A 19,277-nucleotide genomic window follows, 5' to 3' on the forward strand; every position below is an offset into this window, starting at 1 on the left:
ATATCTTAAGATGAGTATCTGAACCAAGATGAGTATGTGAACCAGTGGCTTGGGAAGCTGAGGCAGGAGAATCACAAGTTCAAAGCCAGCCTCAGCAACAGTGAGACCCTATCTCTAAATATGAAATAGGGCTGGGGATGTGGTCAGTGGTTGAGTGCCCCAGAGTTCAATCCATGGTACCAAAAAAAGAAAAGAAAAGAAAAAAGAAAAGAAAAGAAGAAAAAGATGAGTAGCTGAGAAACCAAGTGCAGAATGTGATAACCTTCTCTTGCAGGTAACTGAGGATAAATACCTATCCTCACAAAACGAGAAGGTCTTAAGTGGCAAATAAGTACTACTAAAATTTATTTTGTAACATCAAAAAGTAAAACACATACTGATTTATAGCACCAAAACCTCCAACACTACTTATTAAATATTACTAAGTGCCAAACACTTTATATACCTCATTCCTATATTACTCCAATCAATTCTACTTTGTAGATAAGGAAACGGGTTTCAGAGCTTAAGTAACCTGGCTGAGGTCACACAACTACCAGTTGGTGTTGGGGCGGAGGTCTGGGTGTGTGTTCAGAGGTCCCACATGTTCCTGTTGCTGCCCTACAGATAAAAGAACTTCAGGAGAAGATAAGATGACTGAGCAGAATTAGCAGACCTAAGAGAGCACTTGAAACTATTGAGTTGTCTGGCAAGAAACACATCCTATACCCACCCAGTCCTCTGCTCCTCACTATCCTATTGTAGCTCTCTCTTCATGTACATGAAGACCACCTGGAGTTATATTTCAGATCAAAAACTTTGTTCCAGGATCCCTAAAGCTCAGGAAATAATGCCAAGTTAATACATGGGATGGCATCAAATTAAAGACCTTCTGTACAGGGCTGGGGAGATAGCTCAGTTGGTAAAGTGCTTGCCTTGCAAGTACAAGGCCCTGGGTTCGATCCCCAGCACCACAAAAAAAAAAAAAAAAAAAAAAAAAAAAAGACCTTCTGTACAGCAAAGGAAACAATTAGGAATATGAAGAGAGAACCTTCAGAATGGGAGAAAATCTTTGCTAGCTACTCTTTTAATAGAGGATTAATATCTAGAATATATAAAGAATTCAAAAAACTTTACACCAAGAAAATCAAATAAACCAATTAATAAATGGGCAAATGAATTGAACAAACACTTCTCAGAAGAAGACATACAAATGGCTGACAAACATGAAAAAAGGTTCAATATCATTAGCAATTAGGGAAATGCAAATCAAAACTACACTGAGATTTCATTTCATGCCAGTCAGAATAGCAGTCATCAAGAATACAAATAATAAACGCTGGAGAGGATGTGGAGAAAAAGGACCACTTTCATACTGTGGTGGGATTGTAAATTAATACAACCACTATGGAAAGCAGCATGGAGGTTCCTCAAAAGATTAGGCATGGGGCTGGGGTTGTAGCTCAGTGGTACAGCGCTTGCTTAGTATGTGTGAGGCACTGGGTTCAATCTTCAGCACCTCATAAAGGTACTGTGTCCAAAAAAAAAAAAAACAGAAGAAAGGAAGATTACATATGGAACCAGCATATGACCCAGCTAAGTCACGCCTCAGTATTTTCCTAAAGAATTATACTATAGTGATACATGCATACTCATGTTTATAGCAACACCATTCACAAAAGTCAAACTATAGAACCAGCGTAGGTCCATCAACAGAAAAATGGAAAAAGAAAATGTGGCAAACATACTCAATGGAGTTTTATTTAGCCATAAAGAAGAATAAGATATGTTATTTGTAGGAAAATAGATGAAACTTGAGAACATTATGTTAAGTGAAATAAGTCAAACTCAGCAGGTCAAGGGTCCCACATTTTCTCTCATATGTGGAAGCTAGAGAGGAAAAAGAAAGGTGTGTGTACAGGGGAAATCTCATGAAAACCAAAAGGAGATCAGTAGAGAAAAGGGACCAGAGGTAGAAGGTGGGGAGAAGTGCTAGGGCATGATATTAAATTATATTACTATATTGTGTGCATGTATGAATATGTAACATCCCATCATTAGGTACAACTACAGTGCATGAATAAAAAAATGTGAAAAAACACTGTTTCATACATACATACATACATATTTTCAAAGGCTATTATTGCAAAACAGCAAGAGTAGCTGAGATAAGAGAAGCGTTCCCCTACACAAGGCAAAGGGAGAAGATAAACTGCATAGCCATCTATTTCCACTGTTAAAATGGCTCAAGTCTCACTGCTTAAAAATTCTGGCTTTTGTATATGGTGTTACATCCTCCCTCTTTTTTATCAGTAAGGTGTTACCAGCTGTATTAATTTTGTTTCACATAGAGAGAACAGAAATCTTATAGTTTTGCAGATTTGGGGGGAAGAGGCATAAGTAACTTGTGGATGATGAAAGAGAACCAATTTCCTCTATGAAAATTAAATGGGCATTGGAAGCCCTAACACAGGAGAAAATTATAAGCAGGCCTTACTGTGCAAAATCATGCTAATGAGGACTGCAAACACTGATTCTTATGCAGGCAGCTACAAAAATGACATTGTAAAGTAAATGATCTCTCCCTAAAGGGATGTGAGCATTGAAAGGGACTGAGTTCCCGATGAAATGAGGATACATCCTGATAGAATCAGATACAATATAGGCAAAATGGCAAAACTAGTAAGGGACAATTCTAAGGTGTTATAGTAATCACAGTATTATTTTTTTTTCCAGGCATGAAAATGCTACATAGTAATGGCTCCCTAAATTACAAAGAATATATGTAGCATTTAAAATTAGTACAATTCCACTGCAGCATAAATTTTGAATTTCTCTACTTGACATGCTATATTATATAAATACTTAATACAAATATTGCTATTCTTAAGATTTCATTAGGGAGGGGAAAATTTAGGTGATATGAACCTCTTAAAAGTTGTTTTGGGAAGACTTAAATGCTTCTTTTATATTGATGATAAACTTTCCCAGTGAGCACAGGTATTTAAAGCTCATAAGATTTTTGAAAACACTTTATAGTTGTCAGAGCTTGGAAAATAATCTGATTCTCCAGTTTTTTTGTTTTCTTTGTCCTTCCTTCCTACCAAACAAGCTCAGCAATGTTCTTTGTAGTGGGGTAGAAACAAAGGGACAAAAGGAGAATTCAGAGAGGTGGATTTAGAAGCCAAGAAGAGCTGTCATATAGACTTTGATTCAGAGGAAAAGCAAGACACTACCAGATTCAATAAGAATTGTCTATTATTTCTAACACTAATAGGTCAAAATTTGTCAAAATTCTTAAATTCACAAAAGCACCTTCATAAATCCAAGCTGAATGTCAAACAATAACACAATATATCACATATTTCCTTCAGTCAAAGTGTAAATAAATAAATTCAACTTACCTTGTAGAATTTGATGATGTCTTCCTTGGTAAGTGTCTTTAAATATGCAACTTCTATATTATCTGAAAAAGTAATCACACGACAGTTTACTAATATTTCTATATTACGCAATCAAAAATACTAAACTACAATGCATTTCACTCCAAGCCTCTCAAATATCCTTTTTAAATTTTTGTGCTAGGGATTGAATCCAAGAGCGCTCTACTACTGAGCTACATCCCCAGTCCTTTTTATTTTTTTATTTTGAAAGAGGGTCTTGCTAACTTGCTAAGGCTGATCTCAAACTTTTGATCCTCCTACTTCAATGCCCTACATTGGTAGATAATAGGCAGGCACCACCATGCCTGGCTAAGAATATATTTTTAGGTGACTATATGCTCCTACAAGTAGAAAGGGAAGAGATTTTAAAGGTAGAAGTAAGTGGATACAGTGCAATAAGTAAGAAACTTGGTTTAGGAACCAGGTCAGCCTTGGATATAAATCTGGCTCTCTGTTATTTGCTGCTGGATTTTGGGTTTGCCACTTCGACTTTTCTGTTTTTTGTGGTGCTGGGGGTTGAGCATGCTAGACAAGTGCTCTACCAACTGAGCTACATCCCCAGCCCTCACTTCAACTTTTCCGAGCCTCAGTTTCCCCATCTGGAAATTAGAGGAACTACACAATAGGGTTGTAATGAGAAAATCAAGAAAATGACATATGATAAGATGTTAGGCACATGGTAAATGCTCAGTAAGTGCTTGATATTATTATTAATAAGAACACAACTCAATTCCCCTAACTTCTAGTGTGGCTTAGTGCACTCTGTTGTTAATCTCTGTTCTGGAGAAAAGGTAAGAGGAAGCTGACAGGGGACTTCAGAGAGCACAGCTCTTCCCAATCTGAAAGTTGTGAAAGCCTTAGGAGAACTGTAAAGGCAAATGTCTGAAATTCTGTACCTCTAGAGCAGTACCTGGCTCAAGGGAATTCATTCATTCATTTTTTTAGGTGGGTGAGGGGGAGGAGGTACTTGGGATTGAATCCAGGGGGTCTTTACCACTGAGCTACATCCCCAGCCCTTTTTATTTTTTATTTTGAGACAAGGTCTTGCTAAATTTCTTAGCACATCACTACGTTACTGAGACTCTGGAGTTGCTGGGATTACAGATGTGCACCACCATTTCCAGCCATAAGGGAATTCAATCTACAAGTTTCCCATTTTTTATTATGGGAAATAGGTACCTATGTATCTGTGCTCAGAGTCTCAGGGGTATACTGATAGAACAACAAACAAGTGAAATTAGATTTGTTATTAATACCCTAATGTGAGTTATGGGTAGATCCAGCTATAGTTTTGGAGAAGAAAAGGAGATAATGTTCCTAGCAGGAAATTGTTGTTACATTAAATGACATAAGTGCCATCCTTACTCCATGCCAAATCACAAATCCATTTTGTACAATGGCCTCAATGTACTCAAATTTTATACTTAAATGCCATAATTTGTTTGGGTTATAATTTTACCTTACCTCTGTCAAAATTGTATTGCTGGGAGATGATTTCCCCCCAATATTTAGCACATTCTGCAGATAATTTCTTTGGTTTGTCAAGTCGACGAATTGCTAACGCTTGAATGTGTTTTTGGAAGGCTTCTTCTGTCATGTCCTCTATGGACTTTTCCATAGTAATTAAGAAAGCTTCCACTCTGCTTTCCAAGTAGTGAGGTGGCTTTTCTGACTGGATGATGAATCGCAAGCCCTGTATACCATTAGCTCGACGGGGCCCACTGAAGACAATGTAACCTAAAACATGAACATCAACCAGTCAGGATCTTGGCATTTGAGACTCAGGTCACTTTTAACCTTTTGAAGCAATAAAATCTACTTTAGAATTTTAGATTTTCTACCTTTGGAAAAATATTAAGACAGTCTCAGTTTCTAAAGACAGAGCAGAGGAGCTCCCTGAGGACTAATTAGAAGGTTAGAGATGACTTTTTCTTCTTTGGGAAAAACAAAACGAGAAAGCTCATTCATCATTTGAGCTCACGTTCCATCTCCTCACTTTCTGCTAGTCTAAGCTGAAGTACTGCCATTCCTATGACATGCTGTACTCATTTTCACCCCTAACTACTGTCCCAGCTAACTGGGACTTAGTATCTAAGTTCCTCATATGAACCTGGCTCTGCCACTGCATTTCTTGTTAGTTAACCCATTTCTGGACCTACTCTACTCAGACTACAACTCTGTAGAGTCTGGGCTAACTGAAGGTCATACTTCCCTTGGCATCTGGTGAGCCCTTGCACTATGATGCTTCAAGAACTTTCCAAACTGAGCTCTTGGCTTCTAGCTTCCTTCTGCTGTTCTGCACCTCTGACAACTTTGTTGTGCCTGGGCTTCACTTCTGAGAAAGTCACTATCTTCAGCAGAGCTTTTATAGATTGAACACTCTCATAGTGACGTTTACCACACTGGATGATAATTATCCCTGTGCAGATCCCTGTGCAAGCCATCCTGACTTGACTGAGTTCTTTAAAGGGAAGGACTATCCATAACATTTTCATAACCATTTGTCTTGTTCCTAGCATGGTATTTTTTTTAAAAAATCTAAGTACCTGGAGAGACTTGCCCAACTCCTCTTTTCACTGGTTCCTCTCTGCCATTACAGGGCCTTCTTGAACTTCTTTTCTCATTTATCAAATATGCCAGGATCTCTAAGACTTTTAACAGTGCCTAAACTTTTACAAATACATACTGAGTACCTTGTTAGGTGTCCCAGGTTTGGGATACAGTGATGAATAAGAGATAACATCTGCCCTCAGGGAATGTGTTTGGTGATCCAAGCTGTCTCCAGGGTTGCTTTCCATTTTGCATCTGCCCTTAGCATTCTTTCTCCTCTACTTAAAATATTCTCTTTATTGACATGTATGTAATTAAACACTGTCATTTCATTAAGAATTGCTTTGATGTCTACAGGGTACTGACTGCTTATTTGTTTATTTTTATCGAGGTGATGGGGATAGAGTCCAGGGTCCTGTGCATACAAGGGAAGCATTCTATCACTGGGCTACATCCCCAGCCTGGATTGCTTATCTTGTAGAAGGGAATTCTCTGCCAACAAGGTTTGCACAAATCTCTCTGAATGATACACAGTGCCAAGTTATTTTACACGTGCAGAATGTTTTCTTAGGAAAACTGTTTTCCAGTGAAGTCTCCAGTATTCTGGTATTCCCCTACTTCCTTCTCACCCAGCTGCTCCTTGGTACGCAGGGTATTGAAGCAAGGTTCAGAGATAATCTGACAGAAAAGTTCTAGAAACATGTTCTCCGAGGTGCTCTGCATGTCTGTTTGGTAGTATATCTCGATGCCACAGTTATTGTGCACTTCATTCCTCTGCTGATAAACAAACCATCCTCCTAGGAAGTTTTGAAGAGAGAGCAACAGGTTAAAAGACTAATTTAGGGTTTAATAAAGTCAATGCCATGGTTTGCCCATTTATATATGTAACTTTCTGATCATAAACTGGCAGCACTAAATTCTTATCAGCAGAGGGAGAGGAATCTGGGCTGTGAAGCTCTACCATTTACATTTTCAGATTTTTCATTCATATCACAAATGTCTCCTTCACAGGGCATAAAATTTTCCCTTTTTTTTTTAACCACTGAACCACATTCCCTACCCTTTTTATTTTTTGTTTTGAAACAAAATCTCACTAAGTTGCTTAGGGCCTTGCTAAATTGCTGGGATTACAGATGTGTGCCACTGGGCCCAGCAAATTTTATTTTTTTAAATATATTTTTAGTCTTTAGGTTATATATATATTAGTTGTAGGTAAACACAATACCTTTTTTATTTTTATGTGGTGCTAAGAATCAAACCTAGGATGTCATGCATGCCAGGCAAGTGTGCTACCACTAAGCCACAACCCCAGCCCCAAATTTTTATTTTTTAAACTACAAATGCCTTCCCATGGAGAATTAAGTGCGGGATTATTCAAGGCATTCGTATCTGATTACTTGGCTAAATTGGAATAATTTCCTAACACATGGCATTTTGAGAATAAGATGTAAACCAGGTTTTTTGTTTTTTGTTTTTTTGTACTAAGGATTGAACACAGGACCTCTTACATGTTAGGCAAGAACTCTACCACTGAGCTATGCCCCCGACTCTTTGTATTTCATTTTAAGACAGGGTTGGGCAATGTTGTCCCTTGTTGGTCTCCACTCTGCAATCCTCCTGCCTTAGCCTCCTGAGTACCTGAGATTATAGACTTGTGCCAACTGTGTCTGGATTAAAGTGGGCTATTTTAGGAACTGAGGCAATTTGGGGCCAAAAAGATAGGGTTGTGTGCAAAGAAAAAGACAGAGGAAAGTAGAGTGAAAAGATTTATGAAAGATTCACTTTGAAAATTTGTTTCTAGTTGGCCTCACTTTGCCTTAAGATAGAGGTTATGGACTTTTCTTTCTTTCTTTTTTTGTGCTGGGATGACCCCAGGACCTTGCACATGGTAAGTAAACACTCTACCACTGAGCAACATTCCCAGTCCCAGTGCTATGGCTCTAAAAAACAGATCCAGATTCTTCCTCTTTGCCCTACTTGTAGTGACTGAGGAACAAATTAGCAGATGACCAGTTTTGTGATGACTGGGCGTGCAGAATAGCAGAGTTGCACTCAAGGTGTCCCACGCAACAAAGATATTCTGAGTTAATATATTTCTGTTATTTTAGTAGCTGTTCAGAGCCAGAGACAGACTTCAGCTTTAAGGACTGCATAGTCTAATAAAAAGACTGTGGTACACTTTAATCCAAATACAAGAGTAGAAGCGCTGAGTAGCTCATATAGAGGTTAAAAAAACTGCTAGGAGTTTATAAGTAGCAGTGATTACTTGAGGAAAGGAGTCTTAGAAAAAGTTTAGTGGATGCTATCATTTGGATCTTGAATGCCCTCAAAGCTCATGTGTTGAAGGCTTGGTCCCCAGGCTGTGGAGCTCCTGGAGGCAGTAGGACCTTGGGAGGTACAGCCTATGGTAAAGAAGTTAGGTTACTGTGGGGTGGGGAAGAGGATACTGAGGCCCTATTCTCCTCTTCCTCAAACTGCCATGAGGTGAGAGCTTCCTCTACCATCTGCTCCCACTGTGATGTGCTGCCTCACTGTAGGCCCCAAAGCAACAGGCCAACTGACCATGACTGAAATCTCCAAAACTTGAGCCAAAATACACCCACCCTTCTTATAAGTTGTTTATCTTGGGTATTTTGTCAGTGACAGAAAGCTAACACAATAGAGTAGGTGGCTTATATAACAAGTCTGGAAGGATGAGTATGGTGTAGACCCAGGTCCGTGAGGAAGGGGTTAAAGAGAACACTATTTCAGGAGGATGAAATCACTGGGAGAAGAAAAGCAAGACGCTGCATGAATGGGAACACAATGAAATGTGGCCAGGACACATCAGTGTTCTCATTCTTGGTCTAATATACTTCCCATGACACTCTTTTGAACAATAATGAATAATGTTTATGAGTTTTTATATGAAAAAAAACCACTGTTGCCAGGTGTAGTGGCCAACACCTATAATTCCAGCACCGTGGGAGTCTGAGGCAGGAGGATCACAAATTTGAGGCCAGCCTCAGCAATTCAGGGAGACTCTGTCTGAAAATAAAAAATAAAAAGGACTAGGGATGTAACTCAGTGGTAAAGTACCCCTGGGTTCAATCTTCAGTACCAAAAAATAAAACAAAAAAACCAAAATCATTGTTAATGTAAAAGTTACCCAATATCGCAAACCCAAATACATGAATAAAATCAATGGTTTATGTTAATCCCTGTGAAAATACTCTTTTTTTATGTGTGGCATTGTGGATTTAACCTGGAGCATACTATAACTGAGTGACACCCCAGCCCAATTTTATTTTTATTTTGAGCTAGGGTCTTGCTAAATTTCCAAGGATGGCCTCAGACTTGTGATCCTCCTGCCTCAGACTCCTGAGTCACTAGGATTATGGGAGTGCCCTACTGTGCCCAGCTATGAAAATATTGTTATAGTGAATACATGTTATCTGCACCTATAACTTTACTAAAAATTTTTCTGCCAAAGATTTTTATGGGTTTCCAATGAAATATTTTCACTTTCTATAAATAAATTTTATACTTCCCAGTCAATATTTTAACTGTGATATATTTAATTCCTAACTCCTCTATACTCAAGTACCAGTCAATTCTAGTATCATTCTCTTCAAAATTATCTCCTACCTCCAATTTCACCTCCTTGGCTCTCCTCCAGAAAATTTTCTAGAAGAATTATCTGTTTCAAATCATACTTCCATAAAGAGTAAATGATCCCAATATCTTTTTTTTAATAATTTTTTTTTTAGTTACTGATGGATCTTTATTTATTTATTTATATGCAGTGCTGAGAATTGAACTCAGTGCCTCACACATGCTAGGCAAGTGCTCGACCACTGAGCCACAACCCCAGCCCCCCAATAGATCTCTGCCATAAAATTATACATCATCATCAAAGTGAATTCAACTCACCTGTCATCACCCATATTATGATGTCAAAGTAGTTCATTCCTAAAGTTATAATATTTCCACTTACTGTCAGGGAGCTGAACTTCTCTATACCGAACCAGCTGACTTGGAAGAAGAGGTTTGGTGTGAGCATATTCAATAAGGGTGTCTTCAACCATTTGCATGATTCCTAATGCAGCCTGGGGAAAAAGATGTCACAGCACATTACAAGAAACAAATATATTTGGTCTGTGAAAATAAAAAGAGGACACTGGATAGTCTTACAATATGAAAATAACATGCTTGTAAAATAAAAGAACTTAATTTATCATAAAAACAGGTTTTAATCCAACTCAAATGGATAAAAGTTGAATCTGTCAGTCAATATGGTAGTAGTGAAGAGAAACAGGGACCTAAACAATTATTAACACTGATGCCAATGCAGGGGAATAAAGCACTACCTAAGTTGAAGAGGAACTGGTAATGGAGAAATGGTCCTAAATGAATGAACTTGACTGCAGAACCTGGGGTCAGAGCCAAGCAAAGGTGAGCATAAAGTTTTATTGTGAGTGAAACTAACTTTGGGAAGAATTCTGTCTCTACCAGTTATTAGAATCTGACCATTGGCATAATATTCTGGAGGCAGTATTACAGTGGTGGGCAGTGAGGGCTCTTGAGATGGATTGCTATGGAAATTTTGTAGTGCTTTCCATGTGCTAAGGGCTTGGCATGTATTATTTAATTGTTATAACCCACAATGTAGGTGGCTACTATAACTCTACTTTCATAGATAAGTAAATGGAGCAGAGTTAAGACATTTCATAAGATTACATATCTATTATGTGGCAGGGTCAGGAACTGAATGCACATTATGTGAACCTACAGAATAGGGGTAATTATTCCCATTTCCTCCTATGATCGCAAAGGCAGGCAATAGGAAAGGAGGCAGCCATGAAAGCAGGTCCTCAGTTAACCACATGATTCTAACTCCTCTTTGCCCTCTCCCACCTTCCTTCACAGAGTAGAGAAAGTTGAGCAAATGCTAATGAGCTCATTGCTATACTGGTTAATAATCTTAACACAGATTGAAGGAGAAAAATCTCTTACAGTGGTCCACAGCAGACCTCCAAAACCTCAACCACTCACCTGCTTTGTTATGTTTCCATGGAGAAGGGCTTCAATGTGTAGCCGTGACAAGAGCTGAGGTATGAAGGCCTTAAGGCGAGGAAGGGTGACATCTGTAAAGGAATAAAAAACAGTGACGTCTACACACAAGTTTAAATACAAACAAGCAAGCAAGCAAGCATACAAAAAAACTTCGTATTTGAGATAATTTAAGATTTACAGAATATTTGCAAAAATACTACACAGTTCCTTTATTATACCCTTCACCCAAGTTCCCCTCGTGTTAACATTTCATAACCATAATACAATGATCAAACCTAAGAAATTAACACTGATACAATACTACTAAATGAAAATGCAAGAGAATTATTTTTTAAATTTTTAAAAAAATTCTTATTAATGAGCATGTAGAAAAGATTAACTGGTGAAATAATGATGGAAATGAAAAATATAAATAATAAAGGATGATACCATCAGTCTGCATTTTCCAATAAAGCAACTCTGAAAGAATTTCATTCTATTCAACAGACACACACTGAGGGCATTATATTACACTAGGCACCAAATAAAAGGATAAAAAGAAGGCATAATCACAACTCTCAAACAATTTAGGACTTTCAAGCAAACTTCCTGAGAACTAGATTTAAAATTTTTAGGAAAAAACAAGAAGCACTCTTTAGGCACTAACGTACTTTCCAAAATTTTAAGTTCAGTTAAAATTTAGAAAAAAAGTGGAGACAGCATTAATTAGGCTTTAAGCAAAAAGAGTCTCACCATCCAGGGCTTCTTTTAACTCATCTTTAGTCCAGGCCACTTCAGTCATCAGCAAGCGGAGGTAGTACATGGCATGCTGGTGAGGCTGTTCAGCCCGGAAGTTGTTGAGAGACCGCATATACTAGTGAAGGGAAATATGGATCAATGGATTTTATAAATCTCATTATATGAATTATGTGTTACTGAGATGCGGGAATATTTACTTAAGTCATATATTTAAGAATGGGGCATACCCCTCTCTAATCCTTAAACTAAATGGCATGCTTTTTCATTGTCAAGGCATCAACTTTACTCCTGGCAACTGACATGTACTGTAAATGCTTTCACTATAAGACATCTTTCATCTCTCAGAAAGTTATTCCTAGATGTCTTCATCTTTGGCATCCTTAGATAGTATGTGTACAGCCATTCCAAAAGTCTTGATAAGTAACATGGATAGGTATATACTGGATCTTCAATTGCTAACAGACAGTAGTTTTTTTAATGATGTAAAATGAAGGCCACAGTTCAGTTGTGAAAGCAGCAATCCATTCCATACTTTCATTACTGGGTCAAACATGGAGGATAAATTGAATGGAAAACAAATCAAACCTAAATAGCATGCCCTAAAGTGACAAAGCTCTTGTGATAGGGCAGAACCCAGTCTGCTCAAACATGTGTTCATCTGAAACTCCCTGAATGCCACTAGCTGTTTCTCTTTGAAAGTCAGTACTGCAACTGCACTAGCTCTTAGTCCACAGAGAAGGGGGCCAGATATCCACTAGTCGGCTTTCTTTCTGGTACAGTTAAAGCAAATATAAGGTGAGATGAATGCAACAGGATTATGAATGCTCCCTTTGCTCCTCTCTCCTTTTATCAAAAAATTTCATAATATGGTGAAATAGCAATAGCTTTATGAATAAAAAAAACACAAAATGAGTCAGAAAACTTACCGCCTCTTTGATAATTTCAAATCTTTTTTTATCAATCTCAAAGGTTGCCATTTTCTCAGTGATCTTCTTTAGCAAAATTGGTTGCTTGTCATTATAACCTTTCACTGAAAGCTACAGAAAGAGTTTGGCATATTAAAAGTCTAAAATTATCCAATAACTTTAAAATAATCATCTTAAACTTGATTTTTAAACATGTAGGAAAAAAAAAATCCCATGACCAGGTATACTAAAATAAAAACAAAACAAGAAATTCAAAGAATTTAACATCTCATAAATAACTTAATACTGAGGAAGATAACAGTCTCCTAAACACAGTAGGTAAACTCACCTGATGCCAAGCTATGGCAACACACATGAAATCATCAAAATTCATGTTCTCATTAAATCAAACTTAAAACACAGAATTTGTTTTTCCTCTTTTTTTCTTTTTGGTGCTGGAGATAGAACTCAGGGCCTCATGCATGATAAGCACATACTCTACCACTGAGTTTTATCCCCAGCTCCTAAGCTTTATTTAAAAAAAGAATTTTTAATACATGGTAGGCAAAAGTTTTTACAGATATAGTATGAAGATAAAAATCACCAGGGACTATCATCTAGCTAACTACTGGGCATGTCCCAAAACCGTACATAAATGTTCTTTAAAAATCACCTTTGGAGAAATCAGACAGACCAAATAATGTATTGCACAGTATTGTACTACTCTCCCATTCGATGTTACCCAAGAAAGATCCCAAATTTATGTATCTGCTTACTTCATGAGTTCTGCTGATATCCCAAAGCTGATCTCAAAACATGTTTAGGGAGGAGACAGTCAGGATTTGCCTTAGGACAGTTTACTTCAGTAGTTTCTGAAAGTCTAACACTTTGAAAGCAGGGAATGGGGATTGGCTATTAACATATGTTCATATAGTGGCATCCAGTGCAGTACAGCACTGCAATACTATGAAAGTATCCCGAGAAGAATGATAGTCAAGAACCTCGGCATGAGTGAAGGTCACTGACCACTGAAAGCACATCATGTTTGACAGAAACAAGACCAATGATTAGCAGAAAGCTAATCGTAAATCAAATAAAAATTATTTGTTTTAATGGAAATACACTGCTAAAAGTCAAGAGCAAAAAAACCCAGAAAACAGATTATTGCGTTTCTACTTGAAGTTAATTTTGATTTCTAAGTCTCAAAATTTCTGTGGATTCTGAGAATTAGATCACACAGATTCTTATACACTAAACAAAAGCTACCAGGAAATAGATGTGAAAGGAAAAAAGCCACTGCAAAATAAATAAAAATTTAAAAATTTTAAAACCTTTTGTGTGAGAATTTTTTTAGAAGGAGTGTTCAGAAGTGTTCCAATTTTAGTTTTCTTAAAACATAATTTCAAGAAAAATAAAAAATGAATATGTGCTTTAAAGGTGTTAATTTGAACTGAGATATAATCAATGTTGGAACATCAGAAACACTGAAGAGCTAGTTTTTTCTTCGGGTGTACTTAAAAATGTTTTTTTTTTTTTTTTTTTTTTTTTAAACACATGTAAAATAGTTAATGATGCATGCTACAAAATAAATTTTCAGGTGTGTTTGAACATAGAAACTTTCCATCACTGTCTACAGAACTAAAGGAAGCTTAAATAAAATTCAAGCACCACGACAATAACTATGGATATCTTTTACTTCAGATGGCAATATAATCAAATACATGGAAAGAAAAACATGCTTTTAGGATTAGTATGTTAAACATCTCAAGCAGAAGAACATGCAAATAAATGTAGCACACATATATGTTCACGAGATGCACTAAGCATTACTAAACCATTTATTAGTAGAACTAATACTAATTTGAGTTCTTCAGTCACTAAAAAAGTGCAAGAAAAAAAACCCATCAATCTTCTTGTTTAAAAATGCAGAAGTTAATCGTTTTCCCAAGCTCAATATAATGTTTAAACAGTGTGGTGCCTTTTCTTTGGTTTTCATTTTACTTACAAGTATTGCATTCATTCCTGATGCAATGCCATAGCTCAAACCTGAGAGGCGTGCTGCATATGTATACTCTTTTAAATCATCCTTCAATAACCTGATAAACAGGTATGTCATGTTGCAATGGAGAGGATCAGCATAAATGTAGCGACTAACAAAAAGAAAAACAAAAGAAATGCTTTGATACCTCAAGCAGTGGCATGAAAATGAAGAAACATGACCGAAGAGTATGGATATGCAGCCTCATGATCTGGTTTTCTAGGGAAATAGTATAGGCCAACCTGATGTTTTACAAAGAGACTTCATTCTCTTGCCGAAGAACAAGACTTCAGATACAGAATGAGTGAGAGCTAAACCTATATCAGAGTCCAATTTTGTTTGAGGAGAAAAATGTGACAATCTGATGAAAGATGTAAAAAAAAAAAGAAAAAAGAAAAAAGAAAAAAAAATCAAGGAAAATATGTATAATATGAATGGTATATATCTGAATACTTAGAATAAGAGCTAACTTAAAAAGCAAATGAGAAAGTATGACTAGATATAAAGATTTTTTTAAAAAGAAATAAAACTCATACCCTCAATCAAAAATGCTTCCATCAAATCAATATAAAAAATGTTGATGAGTGGAAGGCTCTAAGACATGGGTACTTACATACATCCCATAGATGGTATTTTGGAGGTCATATCTCAAGCCTGCTAGCTCTGCTGCATATGCATACTCGTTGAGTGAGTCTTTGAGGAGCTCAAGGTACAAATAGGCCATGTTACAGTGCAAGGGGTCCACATAAGCAAATGGGCTGGAAGAAAACGTTGACAGTAAAATAGCTGATTTATTACTTCCCATTTTGATGTGGACTTTTGAGATGGATGGAGAAATTGCATATCAGTTAGTATAATTTCCAGAGAATAGGGTCGAATTCTTGAGTCTGTTTCTTCTTCTCATGAGAAATAAAATATGATGTCTGAAAAAGAAGCCTGAAATATGTCACGTGTGTGTCCTGGTGGCAGTGAAGGAGGAGAAAAGAAGTGTTTACCCCAGGTGGTGTGGCAGAACTGACAGGTTAGAAATGCAAGGCAGAAAGGGACAAAAAGCATGCCTGTCCTTAGGCTAACAGGAGGCATGGCTGACAGAGCTGACAGAGTACCTGCAGGTTCCCTCTCTCTCCAAGCAAGTCATACCCTTGATCAATAAGAATGTTAGATGGAGAAATTTGTATACTACAATTATATGAATGCAAAAGAGAAAAATTGTGAAAACATTAGCTTATCCCTGAGTTTTTCCCAAAATCAAAAAGCCAAAGCACTGTCAGTAGAATAATTGACAAGTTCTATCATATAACTGCAGCCAGAATTAGGAGAAAATATTAAAATAGGAAAATATTTTAAGTGAGAAAGAGAAGAAATAAAGAATACAAGAGCTAAACATAACCAGAGATCAACTAATCTTCATTTTCCAGAAAGAAAACATATTTGTCCTCAGGTTACCTGGGCTGGTGGCAGCAGAGTTGGGATTCAAAGCAAGTCAAATGACCTACACATTTGACTATATGACACTGCTTACCTTAAAAGATTCATTCACTCAATACATAGGTATTGCTACAGTGCCAGGCTCTTCTTCAGGCACTGAGAATGGAGGAGGAACAAATCAGGCAGAGTCCCTGACCTCACAGAACTTAGACTCTAGTCAGAGGAGACAAATAATAAATTCAAACTTGATACAACAGGTGGTAACAGTGGAATGGAGAAAACTTTAACTGAATAAGAGGATAGGGAATGATGGGGTGGTGACAGCCCGGAAAAAGACTGTAAGTTTACATAGTTAGGCCACTCTGATAACTTGACACCTGGGTCTTGACCTGCAGGAAGCAAGGGAGCTCAGCAAGGGAGCAAGCCCAAGGGGACATCTAGGGCAGCAAGTGGAGAACATTACAGGTTGAAGAAATAGGGAGTATCACAGACTTGAGGCAGGTGCCTGCTTGGTTTGTTTGGTAACAAATTAAAATTTCACTTAATGTGTAGCACAGTAAATATAAATAAATATAACACAATATAATGTATTGATAGTAAAGCGAACAATTTTATCAAAGTGATAATAAAGCAAAAGTAGAGGTAAAGTACTTGTCCACTTAGATAATTAAAACCAAAGAGAATATTCTAGAGCTATTCAAACATTCTACAAATGGAAAACCTGAATAAATATTCTGCCACTTTTACTTGTCTCTTTTTTTTGCCACACTGGGGGTGGAACCCAGCACTCTACCACTGAGCTTCATCCTCAGCCCTGCCACTTGATTCTTTCAAAGCATGATGTGATGATAGATTTCCTTCTTTAGGCAAAAAAAAAAAAAAAAAAAACCAGTTCAGAAACTTAAGACATGTTTTAGGAAAAAAAAAAAAAATCATCAAAGAGAGGCTTTGACAGAACTCAGTCTCACAGGCAACTACGCACTTTTTAGGTGGAAGTGAAAAGTCAGAAAAGCTAAGTCTGGGAGCTCAGAGACATGTGACTGAGGTCAGAATATGCTTCTAACAAATGTCTTAAAGTGCTGCATCCTCAGTAGCTGTGCTAGTGCATTGAAGCAAGCCTTTACCTTAAAGCACAACATGATTCAACTGCAATACATAAATCTTGGTTCATTTGTTAATATTAAAAAATATATTATTTTGGCTAGAAGGGGTGACACCTGCCTATAATCCCAGTGACCTGGGAGGCTCAAGCAGGAGGATTGCAAATTCTAGACCAGTCAGGGCAGTTAAGTAAGAATCTACCTCAAAATAAAATAAAAAAGGCTGGAGATGCAACTCAGTGATAGAGAATTTGCCCAGCATGTGCCAGGCCCTGGGTTCTACTTCCAATACCACAAACACAAAATGTAATTAGATACTTACTATATGCTTAAATACAGACCACACGTTTTTAAAAACTGTAACAAAGTATGCAGAATATAATCCTATTTTTGAAAAGATGAAAAGGAGACACACACACACACACACACACACACACACAAACTTCTATTAAAATGTACAAAAACCCCAACAGTGAATACCTCTAGGAAGACCAGACCAAGATAGGGAGATCTGTGGGTCACAGACATTTCTATTTTCAAGAACGGAGTTAGGCAGTTCAGAGAACACAAAAATGCCAGTCTCTCAAAAGAAATTCATAATCAAAGAAGATATTCATAATCATAGCAGTCAAGAAATTGCTAACAGTGTCAAAAATATTCCTCTGAACTATCAAAAAATAAAAGTGGATTTTGTAATGCCCTTGACCAATAATAAGCTGTAACTTGATAACCAAGTCTGGTCTAAAAATTTTAATCTCAGCACAATTCCAGAAAGTATGTGCATCTAATGCTATAAAACACATGTATATCCCTACAATCTCAACATATTAGTTGATGGAATATTAACTTTCTCTTTACAGATTCTTCTCCCCAAACACTTAAAAATGCACCTCACTTTAATTTTATGTCAAACCAATCATATAATGAAAAACTAATAAAAAGCTGATCTCATTTTGAACATTAGTATATATAACAGGTTTATTTCACAAACACATAACAAAGAATTTTAGAAAGGTAAAGTTATAAAGTATAAATTCACAAAGTAAAATTTCAACTGGGTGACATATTTAACCATACAAATAATAAAAGGAAAGAGAGATGAAGTGACAACAGTAACATCATTCATAAATTTTAATAAACATCTTCCTTTTTATTAAATAATTTTAAAGTGCCCAAACCAGGAACAAGGAGAGCTCCACACAATGAAATATTGGAAAGGACTCAAGATTATTTTGTAACTACGCAACCTCTTCTGAGCAAGTTCTAAGAATATAAAACCAAACCAATGCAACACCCCAAATTACATAAACTTCTGGGTAAGTCTGTGGCCTCTCCAGATTCCCAAATCCTGAATGCTAGGAAGGTCCTCCTAACAGGAGCTAATACAAATCACTTCAGTTAAAGGATACACTCATTAATGGAAAGAAAGAAGAATTAATCATCTTGGTTCTTAAAATACTTATTCCCCTTTCTAGGGTAAATAACTCTAATTCTATTTTTAGACACAGACACTCAAAAACAACAGAAAACTCAAGAGAAATGTAACTTTTTATAAGCTTTATAGCTAGATTCATCTTACATACCTGAAAAATTCAAAGTTGAGACAAGCCTTTGGCAAAAAAAACTTATCATCTTGTTTAAACCATAGTTTGCTCATAGCTGTATCCTATGATGAAGAAACAACTCGTTAGGGAAATAGGGACACATTCAGCAAAACTGTTCAATCAAATTACTCATCAGGAGGACAGAAGCAATAACTAATGTTTTGTTCTGGAGGCTGCTGTCCCATGGCCTTGAAGCACAACCAGAAGGTCAATAAGCAAGAAGCTGGAGAGAGACTGCTGACCCCTCTAACTGAGAGAAATCAGCTTCCTATGTCCTACATCAGATTAGGGAGATGGAGTCCAGCAGAGAAGCCAATACCAACTGTCTTGTGCTCATCCTTCTGGACACCAGGAGGCAGACAGATGTAGGACTTTTTGGAGGGGGAGGTACAGATGGCAGTCAGCCTCCAGGGTGGCCCACAACAATCCCTGCCTGC

At 37.1% G+C, this 19,277-nt stretch overlaps 1 protein-coding gene across 3 annotated transcripts in view; it reads right to left on the bottom strand.

The window, feature by feature from the left end:
- Window positions 1–19,277, bottom strand: part of Ide (insulin degrading enzyme) — an 87,539-nt gene that overhangs the window by 4,307 nt on the left and 63,955 nt on the right. For 2 of the 3 annotated variants that reach the window (XM_047552750.1, XM_047552753.1), the window contains exons 14-22: window positions 18,820–18,902; window positions 15,322–15,466; window positions 12,692–12,802; window positions 11,760–11,880; window positions 11,007–11,098; window positions 9,949–10,060; window positions 6,602–6,769; window positions 4,887–5,159; window positions 3,384–3,445 (exon numbers count right to left, since the gene is read on the bottom strand). In XM_047552750.1, the coding sequence (XP_047408706.1) occupies window positions 3,384–3,445; window positions 4,887–5,159; window positions 6,602–6,769; window positions 9,949–10,060; window positions 11,007–11,098; window positions 11,760–11,880; window positions 12,692–12,802; window positions 15,322–15,466; window positions 18,820–18,902 (1,167 nt within the window). Of the gene's footprint in view, window positions 1–3,383; window positions 3,446–4,886; window positions 5,160–6,601; window positions 6,770–9,948; window positions 10,061–11,006; window positions 11,099–11,759; window positions 11,881–12,691; window positions 12,803–14,675; window positions 14,821–15,321; window positions 15,467–18,819; window positions 18,903–19,277 lie in introns of all 3 variants that reach the window. The other variant, XM_047552751.1, reaches the window with a different exon arrangement.

The sequence above is a fragment of the Sciurus carolinensis genome, chromosome 5 (assembly GCF_902686445.1).
Source record: "Sciurus carolinensis chromosome 5, mSciCar1.2, whole genome shotgun sequence".
NCBI classification, from domain to species: Eukaryota; Metazoa; Chordata; class Mammalia; order Rodentia; family Sciuridae; genus Sciurus; species Sciurus carolinensis.